The sequence below is a fragment of the Xiphophorus maculatus genome, chromosome 1, assembly GCF_002775205.1.
Source record: "Xiphophorus maculatus strain JP 163 A chromosome 1, X_maculatus-5.0-male, whole genome shotgun sequence".
Lineage (NCBI taxonomy): Eukaryota > Metazoa > Chordata > Actinopteri > Cyprinodontiformes > Poeciliidae > Xiphophorus > Xiphophorus maculatus.
Genome location: NC_036443.1, coordinates 933,421 through 958,873, shown reverse-complemented (window position 1 = coordinate 958,873; position 25,453 = coordinate 933,421). Strand labels below are relative to the sequence as shown.

Below are 25,453 nucleotides of genomic sequence, written 5' to 3'. Positions count from 1 at the left end.
AAAAGTCAGAACAGAAAACGGGTTTGAACAATGTGAGATAAACTCCCAACATGAAGGAAGGATGGAGGAATCAGCAGAGCCCTGACTAACACGCAACATGAGGGCTGTAAGCAGCATATGTCCACCGCTCCTGCCAATGCTCCGCAAACCTACAGGTGATACCGACAGATGGGAGAGGCGGGGCCGGTGGCAACCCACTGGTCGTCTGCTTCCAGCAGTGATTTGCTCATCGGTGCAAATGCCTCCCCACTGGAGGCTGCCGCTGTGGCTGCTACTCAATTTTACAGGATTTCTGAGATAACTCAGAGTTTTGGATGAATTAAATATGAAGACCACTGTATTTGTATTTTAATCTGACAAGAAAACCTAATTTGTTTCATAGAAATTTCAACTTAAACAGTTGTTTGCCATAACATAACATAAGGTTTTTACGTCACTGTGAAGGAATTTTGAACCTTTCTTGTTAGCAGAATTGCTTTAATTCAGCCTCTACTGAGGAATTTTAGATTATTTAACTGAAGATCTGCAGGACTTTAGGCTTTTGTTCAACTTCCTCAATGTGCTTTTGGAGTATTTTTTGTAGTCAGGCCACTCCAGGATTCAGTGTTTGTCTGACTGTAAGCTCTCCAGACTGATGGATGCCTGGGACTTTGTTTCTCATCGGTTCTTGGATTCTGATCGAGGCAGGATGTTTGCTTTGTGAACATCCTGCTGTCTTCATGCTGTCAGACAAGGTCTGTTTAAATGATTTCCACATGTCTGGCAGCAAGGAGACTGTAAATGTATCACAATGTATCCATCTCATATCAGTCGATAATTGTTGATTAGTTTTTGTTTTAAATATCTGGATGACCTTTTCTGTTTTATTCAGTTGTCCCTCCACATCATTGTTGTTGATTTCTAATCAGTTATGAGGCTCGGTGTGAAAACATGAAACTGCTGCTGCGCAAATTACTCAGCAGGTTGTTGCTGGGCAACCAGAGTAAATGAGTTGGTGCTACCAACCTTTCTTAGCTAGCCATGAGAGGTTGACCAGCTAAAGGCTTTTCCTCTGCCTACATCTCCCAGAATGGTGGGAAAATTCTATCAAACCAGTGACGTGCGGTCAGGGGAGGCAGGTGAGGCAGTGCCTCACCAGCCATCATGGAAAGAAAGAAAATATATAATCATAAAGTAATTTAAATTGTTATATTCATCCGGTGGTTTGTACTAAAAAATATTTATTTTTCATGTAGCTTCACCAATTTCGATTTTTATTTGTTCAAAATCGCTGAATTTTCTTATTTTCCCATTCAAATGCTTGGAAGCGATGCCGGTGAGGCAGCAGCGAGCTCTGCCTCACCTTGGATTGCGCAACCCCTGGCTCTGCGCTGGCTGCTAAGCGGAGAGAGCATGTTGCTGTACGGCGTCAATAAAATGGTTTAAACAAATTTAATATGTGAACTTATTTCCAATAATTTAGCTTATGTATATAATGTACAGTGCTTTTTGTCACCAACTGTGTTTGTGTAACGTGTTTCGTGTAATGAGCGATTATAAACGGCAGAGAACAGGTTCGAGGTGAGGCAGGCAGTTCTCTTGCCTCATGGCAGGGGGCGCTCAAGATCCCAGACGTTCGTCTTGTTCACTCCTCAAATCTGATTCTGATGACGTCAGTGCCTCACCAGCTATGAACCTCACCGCACGTCACTGTATCAAACGTATTATCTATTAATATTGATCACCTATATATTGTTATTGACTTATTGTCCAGCCCTACCTGGGAGTAATTAATAAAATGAAATGTGGTTGGTCTCAATTCTTTCTTGATCTAACAAGGTGGGGCAATTATACCTCCACATAAGACCAAGTCAGTTTTAAAATCAATTTATCTATACTACATTGATCAAATTAAAAGTTTGAGAACCACATTTTGAATTTAGGTTGTACTCTGAGGTTTCCAGTTCCCTCTTCCCCAGGGCTGCTTTTGGACTACAGAGGCTAGTTCCCTGCAGTCCAAACATTTTAACATTTTACTTACAACATTTTAACGTTTTATTTTACACCAGTGTCTCCAGTGACACGATGAAGCGATGTAAGAGGATCAATATCTGCAGGTGTTTAGGCACTTTGGCTCTGTGCTAGACCTCAGAGCAGCTTGTTGAGCATTAGTGCGCTGCGGCGCCGAGCGTCTGGGAACGGCGTGGGGAAACAGCAGGTAGGGAAAGCGGGCAGCGCTGCGGTGTGGAAATGGGCGGAGCAATATGCTAATTCGCACCCAGCCACACGTGAAATGAGCTGGAGATCCGACAGCAGCAACCTGCGATGCAACCGCTTCCCATTGAAGACATGAACAGATCCTCTGATCCTCACTGTCTCCTCAGGGCTGGATGGACTGAAACAGCATGCTGACAGCGGCGCTCCGTGTGTTGCTATGCTAGGTGAGAGATAACACACAACCCACATCTCCATTGCCAGGCAACAGAGGAATCAGAAACCAGACTGGATTTTGGCTCTTATCACAGCTGAACCCACCCACGGCACTGGATGTGTAATTACCAGATGTTCTGGGACTTATCCATGCCTGGTCTGTTTCTGATTTTCTCCCTGCTCCCAAACATCCAGCCTGTCCTAGACCATCATGACGTCCTCACCTCCACTGGATACGGTCCTAACTTTGGGTCTGGTGAAAAAGCAATCTCTGACACTTTCGGGTCACTTGGTCTGTTTCCTATGGTGATGAGGTGAATGAACATTTTTCCCCCACAAAGCCTTCACACACCTGGCAGACACACAGCTGGCTCAGTTTCTTTTCTAGATTCCTGTTGAGATTCAAGCTGGCAGCTGCGCCACATCTTCACTCTGCATGCAAGCTGCAGCCTTGGCGCCATCCCAGCACCCATTACGAAGAGCCGAACAATGTCCATCAACATGTGGACAGAAGAGAGCAGGAGCTACCTCCCCACCACCACCACCACCACACCACCACCACCCTACACATGTTTTCTACATTTTCAATCACACTCTGACAAAGATTTGGCAGAACGCAGCCAGAGGATTCCCAGCCACAGTTTTACAGGAATTCATGTGTTATAGGAGGCCTGTCGCAATAAGTCATTCATCAATTAATCACAATATAAACTAACAGCAGATCAATATTGTTCTATACAAATGTAGTTTATTAGCTGGTGAGAGCACAAGCTTCCATTATTATACCTTTACCTTGATTTGAAAACGGTTTCCAACAACAATATTATCATTTATCACAATTTCTGGGAGGTTTGATTTAACTTCAGACAGTGAGGAAAAAATGTGTCTGTCTTTTTATTTGGTGTATGAAAATATCTGGTTTCAACTTTCAACATCATAACTTCATGATAAAACGGTGTACAGCAGGGGTCTCAAACTCCAGTCCTCGAGGGCCGCAGACCTGCAGTTTTTAGATGTGCCGCAGGTACAAAACACTGGAATTAAATGGCTTAATTACCTCCTCCTTGTGTAGATCAGTTCTCCCAGCCTTGCTAATGACTTAATTATTCTATTCAGGTGTGGTGCAGCAGATGCACATCTAAAAGTTGCAGGACTGTGGCCCTTGAGGACTGGAGTTTGAGACCCCTGGTGTACAGTGAACCCTCGCTTATAACGCAGTTCACCTTTCACGGCCTCGCTGCTTCGCAGATTTCTTTGTGCAGTTTTTTTCACAGTGCATCGTGTTCTGCGTCCTGATTGGCTAAACAGTCTCCGCGTTTCTTCTCTACCTGTGTGCCAATAATATTACGGTATTTAAATATACGTCAGGCATGTCCAAAGTCCGGCCCGGAGGCCAATCACGGCCCGCGGTCAGATTTCATACCGCCCGCAGCTTCGGTCTTATAATGTATTATTTATGGCCCGCCTGCACTGTGAAACAGAATAAATAAATCATAAAACTTGAAACTGTAATTCCTCCTTTCACCAAATGGTGGCAGCACCACTTTAATACTATCAGTCTCTGCCTCCGTGCAGCGAACCCCTCTCCACTCATTTCTGCCATGGCCACTGCAAAGAAAACGAGGAAAGTTGACAGTGAGGGCCGCCGCTTTCAAGAGAGATGGGAATTACAATACTTCTTTTCTGAAAATCAAGGCAATTGTGCTTGTCTAATTTGTAATGAGACGGTTGCCTTGTTTAAGGATTTTGACGTAAAGAGACACTACCAGACTAAACATGCTAACACATACAACAAGCTAACAGGGAGTGACCGTGCTGAAAAACTGAAGCAGCTCCAAGCTGCCCTGGCATCACAACAGCGATTTCTTTGGGCCTGAGTCAAAAGAAAATACCACCAAAGCAAGCTACGATGTTAATGTTAATAGCTAAACATGGCAAACCTTTTACTGAAGATACATTTATCAAAACTGTGTTTTGAAAATGGTGGAGAACATTTTGCCCTGAGAAGAAGCAAGAATTTGCGAATGTTTGCCTGGGACGTAACAGTGTGGCACTGAGAGTTGAGGACATAAAACTGAGTGTTTTGAACGGTAACGTCTGTCACTATCAGCAGTGAAAAGCCAAAAGAACATTTATGCACTTGGATTTATGGCACTTATTTTTTATTAAACTCTTGAGTAAGATTTGGTTATGAACCTGTAGATGTGATACAAACTATTACTTTCTGAAAGATATTGTAAATGACAAGAGCAAAATTCACTTGTTTTAAAATTTAATAATAACAGACAACTTTGCATTACTTATAACTCCTGTTTAAAATGTTCTGTTGAGGCAAAGATATTTTTAAACTCATGTAAATTTAAGGTATTTTATACAGTTTGTTCAATGTTATCTGACTCTCCAGATATGAAAGAAAAGCAGAATTTCTGCTTTTAGAGTTGTTCTCATCTGCCTGAGTGGCTTATATTTGGTTATTTTGTCATTTGAAAAATAAAGATAATTGTGACAATGAAAATTGTTTTATAACAGTGTGTATTTGCATGACACTTTTGTAGTTAAAAAATGTCCGAACAAACTATTGGCCCCCAGGCATCTTGACTTTATCAAATCTGGCCCTCTTTGCAAAAAGTTTGGACACCCCTGATATACGTAATACAGCTTGGCAAATTTTGGCAAAAACTTTTGCCCAGAAGAAAAAAGAGTGACAACAACTACCGATAACTATGTTCTCCTCTCGAAAAAACTCACCTGCACCACAGGCTTCAGAAGAAAAAGCCACCAGAGAGCGAAGTCAGGCCGCAGCGTCACAATCAGAGGAACAGTGAAATATGCGAGTCACAATTTGTCCTACTGTACTTTGTATTGATGATTAAAATGATTATTTTACTGTAGTTATTTGTAAGAAAGCGTTCTGTTTGTTAAAATGCTTAGGCCTGGCGCGCCGTGGTGGCGTAGGGGTTTAGCGAGACCCATATTTGGAGGCCTTGAGTCCTCGACGCGGCCGTCGCGGGTTCGACTCCCGGACCCGACTAACATGTGACGATATTTGCCACATGTCTTCTCCCCTCTCCTTCCCCGTTTCCTGTCAGCCTACTGTCATATAAGGGACACTAGAGCCCACAAAAGACCCCCTGGAGGGGTAAAAAAAAAAAATGCTTAGGCCTGAAAACAGGTTTTGTTCTTTGTTTTCAATGTAGAGTATTTAATTATGCTGTATAATAATTGTAAAAAATAAAGGTAACTACTTCACAGATTTCGCCTTTCACAGGTTCTTTTCAGAATGCAACCCATGCAAAAAACGAGGGTTCACTGTAGTTTGAATATCAAGCACTTTTCAAGACTTGATTTGGAAACTCAGAACTTTCCAAACCTTGAAAGTACCCAATTGAAATTCAAGCATTTTCAAGGATTTCAAGCACCTTAACGAACAATATAGCACAAAACACTGAAAGGCAGGATGGATTCTGGGAAACATCTGCACCACAGCATCGCTCTAAGATGAGCAATCAGCAGCAAAAAATAAACCAATCCAATTTCAACATCCCATGCATTTCAGCCTGTGATTAGAGACGATCAGATGATGTCACACTTTACTGCATCACTAAACCACAAGCTGCAAATCAGATGGCAACTAAACCCAGACAGACATTCTGCTAAATACATAGCCAGGCCCCACTGACTGGGCATGCTAAACTGCATCAGAAACCTGGTTTAGGGCAGAGCCACAAACTTTCACTCTGGGGGCCAACAAGAGAATCTCGGATTGGATTCTGTCTAGATTAGTTGTAATAAGTTGAGTCACTTTCTAACATCCAGAACCAGAACCATTGTCTGAACTTCAGCAAGTTGTCTCCACCGGGTTGGGAGGCTAACTGTTAGATTTGGTCGATTAGCTGTTTACGTTAGAAACTAACTGAACAGGCGTACCTAATGTAATGGACAGTAAGTGCATGTGCTAAAATTAACTTTTACTTTTTGTCATTACACTCTGTGAGACAGAAAGCTGTAGTGGCGCAGACACAGCAGAACTCCATCAGCGCAGCCTGACAGCAGCTGGTCGACGCTCGGCGTGATGCATGGAGGAATCACCCAGGCTCACCTGTGCACTGTCCAGAGTGCTGCACGGTAACGTCCTTGTCCTGCCTGCAGGCGATGGTCCTCAGCTGGCACTGGTCAGCGTAGGTCACCCCATCTGAGCCGCACACCTGCTCCACAGTGACAGAGATGGAGGGACGGCAGCCGAGCCACATGTTAGCTCCCAAGGCCGCCGGCACTCCCAAAAAGATCAAACCCCTAGCCGCTTTGGAAGGCGTACCTTTGTCTTGTTTCTTAAGTCGCAGTCGGTCGGCGGGCACTGACAGTGGGCCTGGCCGTTTTCCTCCAGGCAGGCGGCACCATAACTGCAGAGCAGCTCTTCACACGATGTCGGGGCATCAGGGCCTGTGGAGGACACAGGTTTGATTTCTTACTGCCTCTGAACAGCCTGATGACAGAGGTGAGCAACAATACAATGATTGCTATGTTCTACTCTTCCATCATGACATGGGAATGAAAAATCGGTATTTTTAGAGGAATAAGGAAACTCACTTCTTTCATCTTTTTTAAATCTAACAAAGCTTTTGTTAGATTATTAATTATTTTATCATATAAAAACACTGCATGAAAAATTATCTTATTGCTGGTAGTTTGTTCCCCACAAACTGCCAGGCATCCTGTGTGTGTGTGTGTGTGTGTGTGTGTGTGTGTGTATTCTATTATTACAGCTTCACCTTATGCTTTACTGTGCCATACCCTCGGAGTACCTTGTCTCTGTACCCAGCAGTGTGTGTGGCGGTGAGCTGGGACTGCTGGCTTCATTAAGCGTTTGACTTCCAGTCGATGTCTGATGGTGAATCTTAATCAAGGAGCTGAAGGCTCTCAGCAGGAGCTAACCTTTCCTTCAACTGTTTTCCTTTTTTTTTTTATTCGGTGCAATCGCCGGGGCAGGTTTGCATTTTTAATCAAAAGCAATCAATAGTGCTGACACACAGATCTAACATGTGAGTGCTGGAGATGGTCCAACAAGATGTAGACAAATAGAAATATCAAGGGGTAATATGTTGTCCATGGGCCTTTTGTACACTTCACTATTTCCCTAATCACTATTGATTAGCCATCCTGGAGCCACTTCCTGCTCTGCCAATAAAGCTGATGGATGTGAAGAAGAGATGAAGAAAGAGTGGCTGCTGTAAAGCTTCTCCACAAATCAGATAAGAGACAGAAACGCTCTTCGAGTGATGGGAGCAACTCTGGGAGGCCCCAGGAGCCCAGTCTGCGTTCATCAGCGATCCTCCTCATTATTTATTAGCGCTCTTATTACCAGACAGACACGAGGTGGTGCTAGAGCGCCTGCTCTGTTGCTCTGGACAAAAAGAGCCCTTCTCAAATCTTTTTCTCAGTTTTTAGACAGTTTTTATTACAGTATTAACCTGTAATCAACCTCACACTGCACTCTTAACCCAAATTAGTTGATTTTTCTAGAAAAATAAAAAAAGCTGCAGTGTGTAACTTTTATAAAAAAATATTTCTTTCATATTTGTTTAACCTCCTGAGACCCTGCATCCTCATATGAGGACATTACATTTTTGTAAACACAGATGTAAATAATAACATTGATTGAATGGTCTTATCGTCACACAGATAGACCCAATGTCCTCGTCTGAGGACATTGGGTTTTGAGAAAACCACTTATTGTAGAAAGCTGAAATTTCATTTTTAGGCCAATTGGGTCCTTATGATCCCAAATGACAAGGAGAAATGTATATGCAAAAACAGACCCATTGTCCTCATATGAGGGCATTGGTTTTGACATAGTTCAAGAGCACATAGAAAGCTGAAATTTAATTTCAACTAAAATTAGGTCATACTAATCCCAAATAGTAAGGAGACATAAAAAATGCACATCAAACAAAAGCCCGGGTCTCAGGAAACTGCCACCATGTTGTGACAGTATGAGACAGATAATCTGTGAAAAAAATAAACTCCTTGCCTTCTCACACTGCTAACTAGAAGCAACCAATCAGAACCGAGAGGCGGGTCTTACTGCTGTCAATCACCTTGATGGCTAGTTAGCATATGATGATGGTGGATAAACGGTTTTGCTGTAACTAAGTAGTTTCTCCACCATCAACACATGGAGCAGCGAGTACATGAGGTTGACGGACAGCGCTAAGCCCGTCTTCCTGTCTCTGATTGGTTGTTTTTGGTCGTTAGAGGTGCGTTTCTTCAGACGGCAGTATCAGCTCAGGGAGGAGGTGGAGGAAGCTTGATATTTTCAGATTATCTGTCTCCTGCTGTTAGGATATGGTGACAGTTTTAACAAATATGTAAAAAACATTTTTTATTTACGTCCTGCAGCTTTAATATTAGTTACAAGTACCAATGGGCACCTGCCCCCCAAATGTCTGTGGACGCCTCTGCTTGTTACCGTGGTCACAGCCGTTCATTCCCATCCTGCTTCCATCTGGACACACGTTGCACTTCAAGCCTTTCACCCCCGTCTTGCAGGAGCACAGGCCCGACATCTGCTCACAATCATCCCGGACCGAGCCGGTGGGATCGCAGCTGCAGGCTGAAATTACAAAAAAAAAGGCATGATTAGATAATCGAATAGTGCCGATGACGGGCAGACCGGCCTTCACTTAGAGTGGTAGGCAAACAAAGCGCGTCTGGAGCACTTTTAGCCCGAGCATGTTGCTTTAACGATACGTGTTTGTCTCCGACTGAGGGGTTGGGAACAGTTCAACTTGCCTCGGGGTTCACAGAGGGAAGGAGTGGAAGGAGGAGAACGAGCGTGTAAGACGAACTTAAAACAACAACCTCGGGGAAGGACATCAAGCCCATCATGTTCCTAGAATCAATGATGTGATTATTTTTCTCCCTGCTCCTCCCTCCTGCTGAAGCCGTTATTGGTGTTGTGTTTTGCTTTCTGCCTGTGCTGGCTAAACCTCGTTAAAGGTCAGGCCACAGGTGACACACCTGCAGGCTTCCTGCTCCATGGCTCCAGCAGCGTGTGTCCTTCGGTACGGCGGCAGCGAGACGCACAGCCGCTCAGCATATCGCGTTACATCGAGACAAACAACCAGGTCCCGACCTCACACCGCCGTCCGCATACAAATGGAAACAGTTCATTCAATCCAGTTTTGACAGCGCTAAAGGACACAACAGAAAATCAATCTGCTAAAATGCAGCAAGCAGCTCCTCCTGTTTGTCTACTAAAGTGAATTTACGGTTAACCATGCACAGGAATTATCAGATTCAGAGATCCATGCCCTCCCTGTTCTGGAGGTTCCGACAAGAAAGTAGATGCTGCGTTTGGAGTTTATCGACTTCAATTCTCCCATTTCTATTCTATACAAGAGCTTGTGGTCCCATCATAAAAAATGTAGATCTACAGGCTATTTCAGAAGCTGTTCAAAGTAACAAGCTAGCGATGTGTGATATGTCATATTTTAGTATCGATCCAAATCAAGTAAATACAGGCCCATATCGCCGATACCAATATCGACACAAATAATGATACTTATTATTTGAATTAGATGTAAGAAAATCCAAGCAAGATATTTTTGAGGCAGAGTTGAGCCTGGATATGGGGCGTTCAGAGGGGGCGCTGGTGGAAATTTTTACAAAAGGGGGGCGCTGAGATTCCACTGGGGGGCGTTTGCTCGAAGGTAAACTTCACACCTTATATGCACAATAATACCAGTTTAGACTTTGAGCAACTTGCTAAAACTGCACTGTGTAACTAGCTTCTTGGCGCAGCTCCGTTCTCCTGCTACTATAGTTTCACCATCAGTTCAGCGTTACACCAGCTGATGACTTTACTGTGATTTACTTGTCTGGTGTCTGATTTTCAAATATTTTATGTTTTATTGAGGATTTTTGTACATATGTTTTGGCAGTGCTGTGATCACGTCAAATCAGTAACTTATATAAAAACGTATAAAGCGTTCGTTTTATAGAGTTAACATCGGTGCTGTAAGTGATCCGGTATGAAACGGTAGTACCACAGCCATTTTGAATTTTAATCATCAGTATACCGGGATTTTTTCCTTGTATTAAAAGATTTATGTCAGTCTGCTTTTCTCCATCAATATGCTTCCCGACCGCTGCGCACCGTACGCAAGTTTCGCAAAACTCTGAAACAGGAGAACCAGGACATAGAATGGAACAAACTATTTGTGATTCATGATCAGAGAACCCGGCGGTGAACAGTGAAAAATCAATATGAGTGGCAAATCTGGTGAAACACGTGATGATTAAGCGGCACAGCAGATGATGAGTGAAGTTTACTGGTGGTCAATAGAAAGGATAAAATAAACCTAATAACAGAAAAGAAACTAAACTAGACATAACAATAAACCAAGAAAGGATCATACTAATCAAAGAAAACTAAATGGAAATGAACGAAGAACAAAATGCAAGAATAAACTAAGAAACTAAATTAAATACAGAGGAAGAAAATTGTATGGCAAGACCTTTCGAGCAATAGTACAGAGCAGTCCTCTGTATTAATTATTGGCAAGAACAAACAGACTCTATTTTCAGATAAAAGATCAAATAATATTATTGAAGTGCCATGGGTTTGTTGAGACCGCATATAGTACTAATCAGAAAATTGTTTTACACAATGTAACAGTAAGAAACTTATAATTTATTAATGTTTTTTATTAGATTTGATATATTTATTTCTTCAATATTGCTTTTCATATCAGTGTTAATGTCACGAGGCTGTTCAGTGACTCCATGACATTTTCAATCTGACTCATTAGGATTTGATTAAGAACCAGCTTTGTTCTTTGTCATTTCTGTCCAGCAAAACTATTAATCTATAAATCAATAGACAGGTCTGTATAAAGATATAATCCACGTTTCTGTCCCATATTTGTATGGCCTTAAAAGGATCTGGAACTTTTACTTTTCTGCTGAAGCACTGGTTTACACAGTAAATGCCATGTGGGTGAAATTTTATGGATAATACTCTGATGTCTCATTCTCCTGAAGGCAGCACAGAGCTGCACCGCCAGAAACTCACAGAAACACTGAAGAAAAGAAAAGTCCTGATTGATATAGTTACAGTTCTATCCATGTTTCAATGTTGCAGAGCACTGTCTTTTGCAAATAGTTCAAAGTTTAAACTTGTATTGTTGTACATCTTTTATTTGGTCATTTTGTACAATATTTAACAGTTAACATCAGAAAATGGCACAGAACAAGAATATTTTTTTCCACTCTGATTGGCTGCTGTTAGGCTTACCAATTTTAACTTGAATGTCTGTAGAAATTATTTTTATTGCCATGGCTTTTTTGTTCTCTGGGAAATTACTTTTGATGTTAAATACTGAAACAACCATAAAAATTAAAACAACAACAATAGTGATAGTACTCAACTGAAAGTTTATACAGTAACAGTAAATTAGCTTTTAAGACTTTATCCTGAAAATATATTTAGCCAAATGAAAGTGCGCTAAATGTTTTTAAAGTCAGCAAAAATGCTAAACACAAAATTAACTCCTCTATTAGCCAGAAGTGGAAAGCAAATGCTGAAGCACCAAAGTGCTAATTTCCACTCTGTTGGGACGTTTTACCAGGCGTCTTCTGGTAAGCTAACAGCATTGAACCTTAGTGATTGGATAAAGTTGAAAACCTCAACAGCCCAAGCCATTGTTTTTCAATAGCCAAGAGTATTGCTCAAAGCAGAGCATTGACCAAGGGGCTGATTTTCAATCAGACTAAGAAACTACGATACAAAACTAAAAACATAAAAGGGAATCTGAAACTAAAGTACATATCTTACCAGCATCAATCTGAATCGACTCGGTTTAGATACTCTCTAATATTTTGGGTCGATTCGGCCAACTCTACAACATGCATCATGCAAATAGAGACCAACAGCAACTCCTTACGCGTGCAGCCGCTCATGCCTTCAGTGATGATGGCACGGAAGTTCCAGAAGCCCGGCTCACAGCGGTCACACTTCTGGCCGCCGACCCCCGGCTTACAGGAGCACTGGCCACTGGTCGGGTCGCAGGAGCCTTTGTAGGAGCCATGGACGTTACACTGACAGCTGCCTGCGGAAAAATACAGCACCGTTTTTAAGCTTTTTAAATCCTTCCTACACATAAATGCATGGCTTTACTAATGTTGTGAAACACTTTCCATCAGCATATTCTATTTCTAAATCTGCATTTTCCCTATCTTTGAAGCATCTTGAAGATTACAGCGTGATGCCACATGTCTCCTACATCTCTGTTGCTATCAAGAGTCGAGATTATCAGTAGAGGAAAGATTTGTTTCTGTTGATAAAGACCAGCATCATCATAATTATTCTTGGGATTAAGATTAAAAGCTTCAAGCTCTGCAACTTTGCTTGTAATCTTACAGAAACTGCAACTCAAGGACAACGCGCCGTCACGGCCCGATAGCATCAGAAGTTTAGCAGGCAGAGGGAGGAAGACTCACTAGGACATCCGGCCTGTCCGACCCCTAGAGCAGCGGTGATGTTGTCAGAGCAGCAGCCATACGGAGAAAGGCCGCAGTGCTGCGGCGCAGTTAGCTCCGTTGGAGATGTAACATAATTCTCTGAGGAGGGAAGGAACAAGAAGAGACAGAGGAAGATTTAAATGGCTGAGGTTTGGATTTATTGGACATTATATAAAACAATTTAAACAGATGAAACTTTTTTTGCAAAAAAATGAGAACAGGAGGCTGAGAACCAGCTTCCAGATAACACGTTTATCTTCTACGCTCCACATCAGGAAGGGTAAGAGATGCTATTACCTCTAGTGAAAACAAGCAATGCCTTCCTGCTGAATTTGACATTTACCACCTACCAGCAGGGATGTTGTCTTCATTTGTCCCTGTCTGTGGAGCTGCACAGGAAACCTACATCTTAAAGAAAGAGCCCTGCCTTATGTGAGGGGATGTGCCAAGCTGCTTCTGCCTCTTTTGTCTGCAGCAGGAGCCAAACCAGCGTGGCAGAGCTACACTCAGCCCGATAGACACAAATGTGTTCCTCACGCTGGCCTTTCTCCAGAAGCTGGCAGCCGACAACAAACACAATAGGAGGAGGGAAAAGGTGGCGGGGCGGAGGGGATTGTTTAATAGCCAAGGCAAAAAAGAGAAGCCCAACGTTAAAATTTTCCTCCAAGCTTTTGAGTGAAAAGTTAACTTGTAGATAAAAAACAGAGAACTCTCTGTTCAGCCTGGTTCTTTCTCTCTCTATTCCCCAACCAATCTCCCTTTCTTATGTTGCTAATTTGGAGTTTGGAGGCTGGAGATAGGGCGGCCATAAATCACACTGTTACTGGTGTGGATATGAGCCACAGCCTAATGGTGATGACTCGGCTCGCTCCTTTTTTCCAGCTCTTTCCCACTCCAGAGATGGGCTTTGGACACAGTTCATTTAACTTGCCACTTTCCGACGCTGCATTCAGCTATCTGCACCCAGCCTATTAGGACAAGGAGAACCTTTAATTTCATACGTTCCTCCACCATGTGCTTGGTTTTCTCTGCAGTAACTGTTGTCTTTCACAGTGCTGCTGACTTTGACATGCAATATTACCTTCATATTTTTCAACTCAACTGTATTTATTTCCTTTGTATAGTACTATCTTTTATATTCCTGGACATATTTTCATATCCACAGAACCAACAGACATGTTTTTGGATTGTATTGAATGTCTTGACCCAGATTTGAGCTGGCAGGCACCAGTGAGGGATTACCTGAATTGCTTCAGCATGGTAAATGTGATAAATCATCACAATTCAACTATTTTAGATTTAATCTCGCTACATTTATAAACCATTATATGTTAAAACAGTGGTAAACACCACTAACTAGAAACTTAGTTATGCTAACTCTGTAGCACTAGTTATAAACATTAGTTTTGATAACGCTAAAGCACACCATAATGCTAGCTTCAGTTTGAATCATGTCGGCATTGAAAAATGATCACCAATTTACTTTTTCCATAATTTACATGTTCTCTATAGTGATATTAGATATTGTATTTTTATTTACTTCTTTCGCTCTCTGTTCAGTTTTATTTTGTTCCTGTATGTTTCTTGTTTGAAAAAAAATATGCTGAGGAAAGGAAACAGAACAGCTGCGTAAAGTTTTCACCTCTTCAAAATAAGAGCATGAAGGAAAGCCTCTGACTAATTGAAGAATTTTTAAACAAATAAGTAAAACTTATTTGTTTAAAATAACAAATAAGTTATTTTAAACAAAATTATTATTTAAGTTGTTATTTTAAATAAATAACAACTTTCAGTTGTTACTCAACTGAAAGTTTATAAAACAACCAGGTTAATTAGTGTTGTAGAATTTGTCCAGAAAGAATGCATTAGGGGAAGCTAAGTGCACTAAACTCTTTCAAAGTTAACAAAAGTGCTAAATGAAAAATTAGCTCTTCTATTAGCAGATTAGCTGAAGTGAGCCCACCACTGGTTAAAAGATGCTGAAGTTCAGTTGTCGTCGACTTTACGGTCTTCTGCTATGGTTTATCAGGTAAAATTCCAGTAAAATAAATTGAACTTAATAAATGAATCTTTGCTGTACGAAATCTCATACAAGGTACTGTAATTTTTAGGAAAGTTGAAGTTAGTCTCAAGAAGTTCTCTTACAGCTCAGAGCTACTAAAACCCAGGGCTGATTCTGGCTTCTGAACTTCAGGTCAAGATCAAAACTTGTCCTCACATAACTAATGTAGAGGGCAGGAAAATCCCACAGATGTGAGTTCATCCATGAGCCAATAGGAAAGCAGAAGCCCATAGGTCTGGTACACACAGAGGGCTGTTCAGAAAGAGGATTGATTATCCATGGAGGGAAGAGAAGCGTGACAGTCAGCCCCAAGGAGGCCGGCTTAGGAGGAAGAAGAATCAGCAAGGATGTTAGTGGAAACACTGGGAGCTGCTTCTTTCTCCCTCTGCTCAACTCCTCTCTTTTGGACCCAGGGGGAATCAAGCAGGCCAGAGTGATCACACAAAATCCCTGAAGTGCTTTTTGCTCTGCTCTTCAGCCTTTACCAGTAAAAGCTCTTCATTTGACACAGCCATAGAGAAGAAGGTGGTTAACCTTTGCAGCCTGGCCACTGATCTAACAATCAGCTCTCTGGGTAAATGCCATTATTACATGAAAAAAAAAGAGCTGTTTATATTAGTGTAAGTGGAGCAAAGTGGTATCCTCAGGGTTAGCAGGCAAGTTTAATGGTTTAAATTGTCAGACTTTCAAGACAGAAAAAAAAGACTCATTACTGTAATCAGCTCCTTCCACACACAGGCCCATGAGAAAGATTTTAACACCAGCCGGCCTCCAGAGGAACCATCAGTTTCACAAACGCTGCTGAAAAAATTGTCAACTTTCCTGGAGCAAATCACGCAGACAAGGCAAAGCACATTTAAGCATTATCTACATCATTTCATTAGGTTTTGGCGACTGGGCTGACAAAGAAGAGACAACAGAGATGATGTCAGAATTATATTGGGAGGAGAGATAACCCGTCAATGGAGGGAATGAGTGGAGAAATGGGATGGCAGCGACAATGATGACGGAGTAACCTGCAATCACTGTATGTGTTTATGTGTGAAGCACCGACCTGCACAGGGACCCTGACTCTGAATCAACAAGAGCCTCTTTTCCAAACATTTGGTGTTTTTTAACTCGCACTCGTTCCGGTAGGTTTTCCCATCTGAGCCACAGACCTGCAGAGAGAGAGCAGGTACAGACAGGGAGATTTCTATGACATGATGGTACGTTATTTTTAATCAGGCATAAATAAATGGTTTACGTCTCACAAACCGAACACACATCAACCTAACGTATGTCGATTGATTACCTCTCAAAGTCTCAGAATCTCAAAACTTTTGATTAATAAAATGTAACTCGAGGAGACTTTTGGATGAGCATAAAGAGATTATTAGTAAGTCATTTAACACAAAAAAACCCCAACATCTAATATGTTTTAATCCAATATGTTCTCACTCCCAATTCATCTACACAGTGTTCCAAATTATTATGCAAATTGGATTTAAGTGTCATAAAGATGAAATTTGTTTGTTGTGCTATCAAATTTATAGGTGGTATTGTGTATCAGGGCTCTTTGAATCACTATAATTTCAGAGAGCTGGTTGATTAGTTTGTTTTTTGATCTCAGTTAAAGGAAATCTACTTAAGAAGGATGTTCCAATTATTAAGCAGGCCACAGGTTTCAAGCAATATGGGAAAGAGAAAAGATCTCTCTGCTGACGAAAATCATCAGATAGTGTAGTGCCGTATGACAAGATATAAAAACATTAGATATTTAACGAAAACTGAAGCGTTATTGTACTGTGAAGAGATTTGTGGCTGATTCAGAACAAAGATGGGTTTGTACAGATAAAGGCATAATGAGGAAGGTTTCTGTTAGACAAGTTGATCGGAATAAGAGAGCAGCTGTTAAAATGCCCTTACAAAGCAGCAAACAGTTATTTGAAGCTGCTGGTGCCTCTAGAACAGGCATGTCCAAAGTCCGGCCCGGGGGCCAATCACGGCCCGCGGTCAGATTTCATACCGCCCGCAGCTTCGGTCTTATAATGTATTATTTATGGCCCGCCTGCACTGAGAAACAGAATAAATAAATCATAAAACTTGAAACTGTAATTCCTCCTTTCACCAAATGGTGGCAGCACCACTTTAATACTATCAGTCTCTGCCTCCGTGCAGCGAACCCCTCTCCACTCATTTCTGCCATGGCCACTGCAAAGAAAACGAGGAAAGTTTACAGTGAGGGCCGCCGCTTTCAAGAGAGATGGGAATTACAATACTTCTTTTCTGAAAATCAAGGCAATTGTGCTTGTCTAATTTGTAATGAGACGGTTGCCTTGTTTAAGGATTTTGACGTAAAGAGACACTACCAGACTAAACATGCTAACACATACAACAAGCTAACAGGGAGTGACCGTGCTGAAAAACTGAAGCAGCTCCAAGCTGCCCTGGCATCACAACAGCGATTTATTTGGGCCTGAGTCAAAAGAAAATACCACCAAAGCAAGCTACGATGTTAATGTTAATAGCTAAACATGGCAAACCTTTTACTGAAGATACATTTATCAAAACTGTGTTTTGAAAATGGTGGAGAACATTTTGCCCTGAGAAGAAGCAAGAATTTGCGAATGTTTGCCTGGGACGTAACAGTGTGGCACTGAGAGTTGAGGACATAAAACTGAGTGTTTTGAACGGTAACGTCTGTCACTATCAGCAGTGAAAAGCCAAAAGAACATTTATGCACTTGGATTTATGGCACTTATTTTTATTAAACTCTTGAGTAAGATTTGGTTATGAACCTGTAGATGTGATACAAACTATTACTTTCTGAAAGATATTGTAAATGACAAGAGCAAAATTCACTTGTTTTAAGATTTAATAATAAGAGACAACTTTGCATTACTTATAACTCCTGTTTAAAATGTTCTGTTGAGGCAAAGATATTTTTAAACTCATGTAAATTTAAGGTATTTTATACAGTTTGTTCAATGTTATCTGACTCTCCAGATATGAAAGAAAAGCAGAATTTCTGCTTTTAGAGTTGTTCTCATCTGCCTGAGTGGCTTATATTTGGTTATTTTGTCATTTGAAAAATAAAGATAATTGTGACAATGAAAATTGTTTTATAACAGTGTGTATTTGCATGACACTTTTGTAGTTAAAAAATGTCCGAACAAACTATTGGCCCCCAGGCATCTTGACTTTATCAAATCTGGCCCTCTTTGCAAAAAGTTTGGACACCCCTGCTCTAGAACCTCAAGGTGGAGGATCCTCCAGGGGCTTGCGGTGCATGAACCTACTATTGGGCCCCTAACCAGAGCTCACAAGCAGAAATGGTCGCAGTGGGCCCAGCCGTACATGAAGATTCATTTTCAAACAGACTTGTTCACTGATGACTGCTGTGCAACCCTGGATGGTCCAGATGGATGCAGTAATGGATTGGTGGTGGATGGCCACCACGTCCCAACAAGGCTGTGACATCAGCAAGGAGGTGGTGGAGTCATGCTTTGGGCCGAAATCATGGGGAGAGAGAGAGAGAGCTGGTCGGCCCCTTCAGAGTCCCTGAAGGTGTGAAAATGACCTCAGCAAAGTATATGGACTTTCTGACTGATCACTTTCTTTCATGGTTCAAAAAGAAGAGCTGTACCTTCTGTAGCAAAATCATCTTCATGCATGACAATGCACCATCTCATGCTGCAAGGAATACCACTGTGTCATTGGCTGCTATGGGCATAAAAGGGGAGAAACTCATGGTGTGGTCACCATCCTCCTCTGACCGCTGACCTCAACCCTATTGAGAACCTTTGGAGTTTCCTCAAGCAGAAGATCTGAGGGTGGAATGCAGTTCATATCAAACCAGCAGCTCTGAGAAGGTTTTCTGACATCCTGCAAAGAAATTCAAGCAGAAACTCCACAAACTCACAAGTTCAATGTATCAAGAATTGTGCTGTGATATCAAAGAAGGGGTCCTATATTAACATGGAACTCGGTCTGTAAGATGTTTTTGATTGAAGTAGCTTTTGATTTTAGTACCACTTAATGCTGCACATTCAAAGAATGACCGTTTGCAGTTCTTTATAATCCATAAAATGTTTAGAAAACCTGCTGTGCATAATAATTTGGAACAGTGCATTTTGAGTTTTTTATTTTTGAAACAAAATACTGTTCTCAAGGGGATCTTTGTTCAGTAAAATTTGATTTATACTGTAATAGTTCATGACTTGAAAACTATACTGACCATCATTTGCATTGACCATTTAAGAAAATCTGAGAAAATATCACTTGCATCATAATTTGGAACATGGTGTATGGACGCTTGGGCAGGTTCCCTCTGCATCACATGTTGACGCATTGGGTACCTCCTTCTCGTCAACAACTGAGGTTCAGACTGCTCTCATTGAGTGCTGTAGCGCTCCCTGAGCTTCTGAAACTGACCATCTAGGAGTCTGTTCTAATTTTTTTAAAGGCATAGAAAAAGTGATACAATTCATGCACATCTGATGTATATGTATGATTTACCAATTTTGTTAATTTTACTTCAGATTTAAAAGATTCTTCGGGTAGCAGAAATGAAGATAAAATCATGGCTTTTTTAAATCAAGGATTTTTTAAATCTGAAGTAAAATTAACGAAATTGGTAAATCATACAGATACATCAGCTGTGCATGAATGGTATCACTTTTTCTATGCCTTTAAAAAAATGAGAATAGACTCATCCTCTTTGTTCCTAGATCGTCAGGTTCAGAATCTCAGGGAGCGCTACAGCTACACTGAGTGCTGTTGCGCTCCCTGAGCTTCTGAACGGCCTGAACGTTCAGCCTGAACGTCAGTTATTGACGTGAAGGAGCGTCAACATGTGATGCGGAGGGAACCTGCCCAAGCCTCCATAGACGAGTTGGGAGTGAGAACATGTTGTTTAATCAGTTGCAACAACATATTATCACCTTCCTAAAATTATGGCTTAGGTAATTTTTTACCAACGGTGATTTGTTTTCTTAATCTTTTGGTAAAAAATGACGTAACCCTTTATTTTAGGAAGATAATAATAAATGTATCTTTTATTACATTTAATTTTACAATCTCCATGTTTGTTATTTACTGTGATTTCTGAAGAGGATCTCAACACATTTAGATTCACACTCCAACCGTTGGAACGGCTGGTTCAATTGATGTAGCAAATCTAGCCAGAAACAAAACGCTACATCAGGTCAAACCTGTAGGTGAGCACCAGCTTTTCCTGGAAGCTGTACCTCGTTGAGTGGCACGCTCTCACAGTTAAAGCTGCAGATGCAGCGTTCGTCCTCTTCATCCTCGTTCCAAATCCCATCGTACATCGTACAGCGCTCCTGTTCGCAGCTCTCCACTCCGGAGCCAGATGCCCCAGAGCCACATTCTGCAAATAAAAACACAAAACTCACTGTGTCATTCATAAAACACACACTGAAATCACTCTTTTTTCATAACAAACATATTTTTGTTCAACGTAAAGCTCAAATTTCCTGAGTGACCAAATTTCAATATTTATGCTAAAAGAGAAAACATGAAAATAACTGCTGCTGCTGCTAGTGTAAAATAATGACCAGTGCAGCCGAGGCTGGATGGTGACTAAATAGATTAGACATCTCTGCACCACCAAAGAGGCGGCCTTTTTATTTCAATTAAATCAGAAATAAAAAAGGAGGGAATCTGTGGCCTTTCAGTGGCGGCCGGCCCGCTCTATGGGTGCCTGCCTCCTGATATGAGAATGCAACTAATTGCACAGTGTTCTGTTAAATTTAATTATCTCCTGGGACCTTGGAGAAAAGTTGTCACAGCAACTCTTTAACTGTAACCCTGAAAGGTCATTCACTTGCATTAAAAGCGAGGGAAAAGCTACTCATTGAGTCTCCAGCAAAAAGTATGAAAATCCTTCATTTTCTGCTTGTTTTGTGCATTTTAATTTTTCCTAAAAGGGATTAAAAAAACAGAGACATGTGAGAGCATGTTGTTTTGGGGTTTCATTTAAAAACAACAAATCGAGCAGATGAGAAAAGTGGAAGGATCCAGTCTTTTGAAGTTCTCTGCAGCGGGGTCCCGGGAGAGATTAGGTGAATGCGCGTGAAGACAGAAGTATGAAAGCCTGTCAGACGGGGCGAGAGGCTCATGAGGCAGGAAGAAAGTTCATTCAAAACTAATTTGTTATTCAGAAAAGGAACTAAAAGCTCCCAGAGACACCCAGCGGATTCAAGCGGCGGGTAATCAGGGTGTTCCTTTTCCTCCCTGTCGTCTTGTCTTCTTCTGGGGCTTATTCCACTCCGTGTATTGATGCTCCGCCTCTAATGGCGAAATCGATGTCCCAGTGATGGAAGTAGCACTTAGCGTAACCCATCTTCTAAAGTAGATTATGGAGAAGGTCACAGAGCCAGGGGAGGGGAGCCCAGCTCTTCTCTGATACGGGTCATCAGCAACAGGATGGAAGGACTTTTGAAGGGTCGATACAACGAAGGAGCTCTGACTTCATTATCTGGAGCTGCAGCTAACGGAGACCCAAACCCAATCTACCAGAACAATTGTTGACTAATATGACATTTTATTTCGCTTTGGGATCAATTAAGTATTTTTGAAATTAACTGAATCTGAACAAACATCAGGCACAGTTCAGAGATTTACACCAGAATGCCATTTATCCTGAGACCCTGTAACCTACTTATCTATCTGTAACTCTAATAGCCCTAATACCCACCACCAACCACCAATAGTTACCCTAAGGCTTTTAGCTATCTGTAACCACTAACCCGAACCCTTTTACCAACGTAAACCATTGTAGCGTTATATTGATTCAGTCTGGAGTTTCATAAAACGTTTTGTTTTGCGGCTCATGGCTCTCAGCTACCGGTCACATTACTGTGGGTATTCCTGGCTCAGTTGACCTTGGAAGAAAAGATAAAAATAAAAACGAGGACAGATCGAGGGAGGATGAAGCAGTGATGGTTGGCCTCCCGCATCTGTTTACCGTACGCCAGCTCAGCAAGGCACAATAAAAACCCCAAGCCAGCCCACCCAATTCATATTCCGCTCAGGCGCCCTCGCAGAGTCGAGCTACATAAATAAAAGAGGTAAGACATTAAAACAGAATAAATAAATAAAAGTGAAAAGCAAAGAGAGGGCGGTCCTAATTAGTGGCTGTACTTTGATGTGTCCACCACCTGCGCCGCCTATGAACCTTTCAATTAATACATCCCCAGCTAACATGGCTGCATCAGCTATCACTGCACTGCCCATCCATTCCTTTTTACTCAATCATGTCAGAGGCCCGAGTCTATTTGGCTGAGGGAGCTCCATTAAGAAGACAGAATTCAGCAGTCAGGGAAGAAAAGGACGTGGATTGCATGAGGATAACTTTGAAGAAATATAGCGGGGATTTGACAATGAAAATAATATTAGAAATGAACCGTGTTGTCGAAGCTGTCGGGTATTGAACTGAAAGAACAGAACATGGGTAAATAATTGAAGCTTCAGGAAGAAGTGTGGGAGATATACTGAGCTCTTGGTAAACTAGAATACTTGATGTCTGGTGCTGCATCAGGATCTGTCTGACTACATCCTCACACTTAACACTAGTTTGGATTATTATTATTATTATTATTGCTTTGAGGCATTGAGGTGATTTTCACAATGGCGCCGATATATAGATCATCTGTTTCTCTTGTCCACATGCAAGTTGGGTTTAAATATAAAATACAGAGATTTTTATCCAACTGGAATGGATATCTAGAGGCTAGGAAAAAACTGCTCTGCAAATGTTTCAGCGTTGAAATAGTAGAGCAATTATAATGTCTTAGCATTGTCATTACTGCAATAATCTATTGCTTTAGCAGCAACAACATGGTAGCAATTGCTTAGTTTTATTTAAACTTTGGTCTAGTCTTTTTTTTATCATTTAACTGTTTATTAGTATTTTTCACATTTGTTTACATACACAATGTACATGAACACTTCACATTCAACATAACATAAAACCTTTGCTTCGGAGCTATTCCTCTATTTCACCTTTGTCCCATCTACTTTGTCTAGTTCTTTCTATATTTTTTGTCGCTGTCTTTGGTCTTGAATGATGTCTATTTCATCCACTTTTCTTCCATTTGTGTTTGTTGAAGTCTCAAACGATGCGTCAGTTTTTCCATAATGTAGATTTCTTCTATTATTCCAGTTCATTGTTCTGCCTTTTACTCGTAATAGCTTTCTTGCTAGCTATTAACATTATTTTAATCAAATAACTGTCTTTTACCTGTACTTTGATATTGTTAAAATTGCAAAGATATAGTACCACAATACTCATAGGAATATAATATCCCAGAATCTTCTTGACAGTTTCATGTACATTAAACTGTGATAGTTTTAATATGGTTATAGGGATTAACTTGAGTTCAGAGAACTGTGTCGATTTGTGACCCGATCTTCCTGTTCTGATCATTTCAGGGACGTTCCGATTATGTTTTCTGGCATTAGGACCATTTTAGCCAAAAACAAAAACAAAATATGGACAACTCAAAAAATGATGGGACATTTTACTGAGAACAGATTCTTTAAAATAAAGTTTGATTGGCTAAACAGTTGGTTAGCTCGTACTTGGAACCCAATAAGTTTATTTTCTCATATCTTGAGCTGAATGTTTTATTACAGCCCTAGTAGTTGTCAAAAACAGTGTGATCTTTGACGATCCTCAGCCTAGCACTGCTTTAGCCATTCTCAGGATCCTTCTCTCATAAAACTTTGACTCTGTCACCACCTGCTGGTACAGCTGAGGAATTACAGTGTTTCAGTCTCACGTTTACCCAAAAACATAGAAAAAATTCCCATTTAGTAAACATCCATATCAGCATAGTTTGACCTGAATAAGGCATTCCAAAGCAAAGAAGCATGAATTATCTTAGTTTTGCCCCATCAGTTTCTTAAACTGTCATCATGGATGTGGGAGGACATTAGTCCAGGTAAAGGTCCAAAAAGATGGACAGATGATGTGTCCCACCTCAGGGAGAGAAAGATGAGGTGTTTGGAAATGGCAAGAACAACTTTGATCCTGCTGCAGAAGGTTACAAATCCTGATTGGGCATGAAGATGATCGATGACCCAGGGAACTCCACTCCCTCTCCGCCCGGCTGCGTTTCCAGTGACTTTTCATGTGTTGGGGAGTTTGATCCAGGTCCAGCTTCAAAGGGAGCAGAAGGTCTGCTTCTTCCCACACGTACCACTTTGTTTATTAAATGCTGTTTTCAATTAAAAAGCCCCCCCCCCCCCCCTGCCCCCCGTCCTGCAACTGATTCACCACTTTCTGTTGCCACTTTGTCAGTGTCAGAGGAAAAGGAGCTGAGGCCAAGCCTGCCCGAGTGTGAAATTAAACAGGTGATAAATTTTTCTGTATGGCCAACAGTGGGAACACTGTCATTTTTCTTTACTACTAAATAAAAGCAAGAAAAAACAACTTTGGTTTTTATGCTGTGCCCTCCTACCAATAAGACTAATGAGGGTGGGTTTAAGGCGGGTTGTGCACACGGATATAAATCACATGTTCATTTCCTCGCTAGGCTTATCTTTGATTTCATACTGGTGATGTAGAAGCTTTGCTGCTGTCAACAACAGAAGAAAGAAAATACAATGTAATATGTTGTGACATAGGGCCCCTGTTTGGAGATATATATGCTTCTTGTTTTGCCAAAACTCAACCCTCGTTCATCTCCAAAGGTGAATTTATCGGAGACAAATCATTTTTAACACGGGCAGCACAGCAAAGGTGTAGAAAGAGCAGAAAGCCGACAGCTTGGTTTGGACTGCGTTACAGTGGCAGTAGACTTCCAGTGGAGGGTTCGGGTCGGACTCAAAGGGCTAAAACAATCAGACCGGGACAAAAACACCAGTATTTACCCCCAGGGTGAGATTCATCGATTTCTAGCCCATCTCTACCCCCATATGAAAAAAAGACTCTTTTGTCAGGGAGGAACAATTTTGATGGAGAACAGTGCAAAACCAAGAGAGAAATGAGTGGGTGGGACAGCAGGACGCAGTGGGGAGTGCAAAAGAAAAATCTATTGTGTGAGCCTGATGGCTTCTCTGAATCAAAATGGAAAAGCAGGATGTTCACAGACTCCCTCAGGGAGGCAGATGAGAGCATTTTTGTCTAACAGCAGACAACCAACAATGGAGGAAGAGTGTGTGCCTGCAAGTCAGCACTGAGGGCATACTGCTGCACAATTCCTCATGCCCCCCCTCACACAAAAAGGTCACACATCTCAGTCAATTGAAATGATGTTAAATTGACTTCAGGAGCTCTGGTGGCATGAATTTGCCTCTTGGGCCCAAAGAGGCAATATGGCTGATAATCATAATAGGGAAGAAAAAAAGAAAACACAAAAGAATGAAGAGAAGAATAAACCCCCCCGGGTGGCAATCAAAATGGAAGTAGATTCTCCCATCTTTTTGCCCAGTCCTCCAAACTATGTCCAT

The 25,453-nt window shown here is 41.4% G+C and overlaps 1 protein-coding gene across 10 annotated transcripts in view; it reads right to left on the bottom strand.

The window, feature by feature from the left end:
* agrn (agrin) overlaps positions 1-25,453 on the bottom strand; it is a 428,855-nt gene that overhangs the window by 69,582 nt on the left and 333,820 nt on the right. For all 10 annotated transcript variants that reach the window (XM_023331737.1, XM_023331766.1, XM_023331734.1 and 7 more), the window contains 7 exons: positions 20,224-20,366; positions 16,047-16,152; positions 12,910-13,029; positions 12,354-12,518; positions 8,876-9,019; positions 6,725-6,849; positions 6,509-6,614 (listed from right to left, as the gene is read on the bottom strand). In XM_023331737.1, the coding sequence (XP_023187505.1) occupies positions 6,509-6,614; positions 6,725-6,849; positions 8,876-9,019; positions 12,354-12,518; positions 12,910-13,029; positions 16,047-16,152; positions 20,224-20,366 (909 nt within the window). The remainder of the gene's footprint in view (positions 1-6,508; positions 6,615-6,724; positions 6,850-8,875; positions 9,020-12,353; positions 12,519-12,909; positions 13,030-16,046; positions 16,153-20,223; positions 20,367-25,453) is intronic.